Source organism: Capsicum annuum, chromosome 1 (assembly GCF_002878395.1).
Source record: "Capsicum annuum cultivar UCD-10X-F1 chromosome 1, UCD10Xv1.1, whole genome shotgun sequence".
In the NCBI taxonomy this organism is placed as follows: domain Eukaryota; kingdom Viridiplantae; phylum Streptophyta; class Magnoliopsida; order Solanales; family Solanaceae; genus Capsicum; species Capsicum annuum.
Window position 1 is genome coordinate 67,042,716 of NC_061111.1, and position 4,149 is coordinate 67,046,864.

Here is a 4,149-nt window from a genome sequence, read left to right on the forward strand (position 1 = left end):
CCAACAAGAGGAAAGGAGTCCACTGTCAGATACTCGAACATAAGCAAGGGAAGCACAATGAGATGAAACACGAGTAGCCAACAAACAATCCCAGTCAAAGCAGAAAATATATCTGAAAGTGAACAGCAAAATCCAAGCAGCATTCCCTAACTGAAAAATTACTTCCTCTGTTCCTCTTTTCTTTTTTTCCAAATCAAGATCTCCAGATATACACACACGGAAGAAGTGTCTACTTACCAGCCTACAGCACATTGTATTTTCTTTAACCAGACAAAATCGAAAGAGAAGTGGTCAAAGTCTATTTTTTTTTAATGAAGTGTGGTCAAAGTCTAGTATCACAAGGATTAAAGCAGATGAAGCACCTGAAAAGAAATGAATCATGAAATGAACAATATATCCTACTGCAACACACACAAACCAAAAAAATATGAATCCACTAAACAATTTGGTAGGCATCTACACCTACTAGCGCACTAAACATTATTAGACACTGATAGAAACATGCATCTTCTGTGGTAAACACAATAATTCAGCAGAGGGACAAGTAACGTCACCATCACCCTTGTTTTTCTGCCACCAGCAATAGGACATCCCCTATGCTGTCATAAGATGAAACATAATAGATCAGAGATTTTATCTTAACTCAACCAAGAGAATGAGCTGAGTGGAAACCTATAGAATAAAAGACATCTCAACAACGGGATGATCCCAATAACGAGATTAGGCATTCCCATCAGCAAAGAGGACCCTAATTGTTGGCGCTTGTTGGGGGTTGAGGTGCTGGTCCACCAACTACTCTTCTATGTAGAAGAAAATAAATAAAGGAGCACAATAAGGAAGCATCCTGCTCACCAGAGTCTAGCCTACATCTAGACCACCTCATGATAATCCAGCAACTAGCAAGTATACTGATGGGGGCCCCACAACATGGAAGGTGATATATCATTCCAACGATGAAATTGGTCACAACAATTGGAAACAAATACTATTGAGTCACAAGGAGACAAGGAAGTCTAATTAAAGCTGAACTACATCAAAACCTTTTACCGCATCTGCTAAATGGTTGGTAGTGTTTTTGATGCACAAAGAGAAAACTATCACCACACAAATTGATGAATGCATCAAGAGTGGAAAGCTCTCGAATCTTCCGTCTTTTTCAGCTGCAGAAGTAAGCTGTCAACAACAGTATCAAAGAAACAAACAGCAAAGAACTTATTTGCTAGCAACCGGATGGATCTTTTCTTTAAAAGGGGTAATACCACTGAATTTCGATGACAAATTTGGGATCCCAAAAAGATTAAACATGACAAAAAGGAAAAAACACTCCCACCTCAGGCTAATGTTTATAACCAACTATTCCAACTTAGGCATTAATATGCTCGGATGGTCTAATACATGATATCGAAGAAAATCTGATTGAAGGTTTACAATTTAGAGAGTTGAGGTACACCAAAATTATGCCATGTAGTCAAATCATCCATATGTTTGCTAACACAGAAAACTACTTACTTCCCTGGCAAGACAGAATGTATGCTCTAAGTGCTCAGACATCACAACTTCATGGAAGCAAGTAAACTTGATTGCCCTAAGCTAAGAGAAATAAACCACTCAAAGGGCAATGTTCTAGACAAAATGCTATCACTAGCCAAAAACTTATATGGCAACAAGCAAGCATGTCTCTGAAACAAACACCAATCACACGGCTGCACCACATGCAATGCATATGCTAAAGGGAACAACCATAAGCTAAATATCTGGTTAAGCCGTCAAAGAACACATGACCCAATTTATATGAAAATATTAAATTCAATTAAGAAAAGATTATTACATAGCTGTATCTCTGTCACAAGGTACACTACTTACCTATCCAAAGTCCAAACACCTATTACCTCCTACAAAGAGCTGCAAAAAATAAACAGTAAAACAAGTTGAGAATATCTAAAGAAGAATACTACATTAGCAGTTTATAAGGTTGAACTCACAACAGGAAGATTTGATCCTCTTTCACACTGTCAAAAAAACACTACACTATGTACTGCAGAAGAGGTATACCGAGAATGATAACAAAAAATCACACAAGTCAACATGAGAGCTTCCCAGAGGAGACTTGCATTGACGAGGGAAACTTAGACAAGTCACCATCGCAAATGCTCTTCCCTGATTATTTATCTCCTGGCAATTCATCCTCTTCCTTTGTATGGGAAATAGTATCAGCATCCACTCTACAAGCCTCCTCCATGGGAACATCTACAACACTTGCACTACCTGATGCCTGAACCTCGTTTTCAGTGTACTTGTTCAATTGAGTAAACTGAACCTCATTCCCAGTTTTCACGGCTGCATCTTCATTCAGTTCACTCTTGCTTCCAACATTAGCAATGATTTCCTTTTGAAGGACTTCAACCATACCATATCCATCATCGTTTTCATCTTCTTTTCCCACTTGATCGGATTCCTTTTCAGCAGCTTCATCATTACAATTACCATCAACCTGTTCAACTCCTCCTTCCACTTTATCAGATCCCTTCTCAGCAGCTTCATCATCACAATTATCACTGACCTGTTGGCCTTCTTTTCCAACACTCTCTTTGTTTTCTGCAAACTCTGAGTCATCCTCAATTCTATCCTCTTCTTTCCCTTTCACATTCCCAACTTCCATGGGCCTTTCAATCATTTCAACATCGTTATCCTCCAATGAATGACCATCCCCATGACTCTGAGTCTCACTCTCAGACTCATTCTCCACAAGCTCCTCATTCATCTCGTCATAACCATGGCCCTGCCTCTCAAGACTTTGCAACCTCCTCCTCAAATCACCCAACTCCCTCTCCATCAGGAACAATCTGTCCTTCAAAATCAAGTTTTCTTCCTCCAATTGAGCAATATGGGTATCCTGATCATCCACGCGGTTTCCCAACACATTGTTATACTCCATCCCGCTATAGTTTGGGTAAATCATCTCAAACCTACTCAAGTCATGATCCAACCGTCTTTCCACCTCCACATGTTCTTCCACATCACTCTCACTTGATCCTTCCTCCTCTTCTTCCTCGTCCTCATGACCTTCTGCCTCATGACCTGGTGACCTCAGTCTAATCAATCCATTCATCGATCCATACCCGTCCACTCCCCACTCCTCTTTAGCCATATCAACTAAAACTTCCCTGGACGGAGAGAACATTGGCGTTGGCAACACAGCAGGAGTCACAGGGCAAGGGGACACCAAAGAAGTAATACCACCACTCTTTTTAGCCCTAATAATATAGGAAGACGTGTTCCGAGGCGCATATGGTGCAGTCATGTTATTGTTATTATTATTATGATAAAATTTCTTCTTAGGGAAAAACCTCCTGGCTTTTAATCGGTTCTGTTGCTGCAAATCGTTTAACGTAGGCGGCTTATATCCGCCTTGACTTCCAACATTTCCTCCAGCAATGCTACTACTACCGCCTCCGCTAGTTCCAACCATTCTCTTGTCGTTCTTATTTACCTTTTTACCCTTCCAATTGTTCCGAGGACCCAAGGGTTTCGAACGCTTTCCAGTAACAAATTGCTTCAGATTATGATTAGGGTTCTGAAATTTGAGCTGATCCACCGACGGCGGAGGCAGAGGCGGCTGCGGCCACATCATATAGTTCCGATTCATCATCTGTGGCTGCTGCTGCATCATCAACGGAGGTTTATTCATAGCCATACTCGAATTATACATGGATTTAAAGTTAAATTTATTGTTTTCTACCTGCTGTTGTTGTTGTTGAAGCTGTGGATTCAAGATCTGTGGCTGACTCATACTTATCATTTGGTTTTGACTCATACTCATCCTCTGTTGTTGATTCATCATTTTTCCGTGCTCGTTCATTACTCCAAAACACCACCAAAACCAAAAATCCCAACCAAAAGTCAAAAATCAAAAATCAAATCGCAAATCTAATTGAAAGTAGAGCCAGTAACTCTTTACATTGACGATTAATCATATGAAAAAAACTCAAAGATTTGGGGATTTTTCTAGATTTACGAATTGACAATTAGATGTAATCGAACGAAGAAACAGTTTTTGGAATCTGATTCTTTTCCTTGAATTGAGGTTTGGTTGATAATTTTATGATTTTTCTCTTGTTTTTTCTTTTGTTGTATTGTTCGATTCGCCCT

General features: G+C 39.8%; 1 protein-coding gene across 2 annotated transcripts; it reads right to left on the minus strand.

Moving 5' to 3' along the window:
- Positions 1-1,786: 1,786 nt before the first annotated feature.
- On the minus strand, positions 1,787-4,149 carry LOC107877601 (TNF receptor-associated factor family protein DDB_G0272098). Of its 2 annotated transcripts, none has more exons than XM_016724300.2 (2): positions 3,740-4,149; positions 1,787-3,658 (listed from the first exon to the last, which is right to left on the minus strand). In XM_016724300.2, the coding sequence occupies exons 1-2, from the start codon at positions 3,857-3,859 to the stop codon at positions 2,162-2,164; spliced, it is 1,617 nt and encodes a 538-aa protein (XP_016579786.2). In that variant the 5' UTR covers positions 3,860-4,149; the 3' UTR covers positions 1,787-2,161. The 2 variants fall into 2 exon arrangements, with proteins under 2 accessions (XP_016579786.2, XP_016579779.2); XM_016724293.2 differs by having other exon boundaries at positions 1,787-3,661.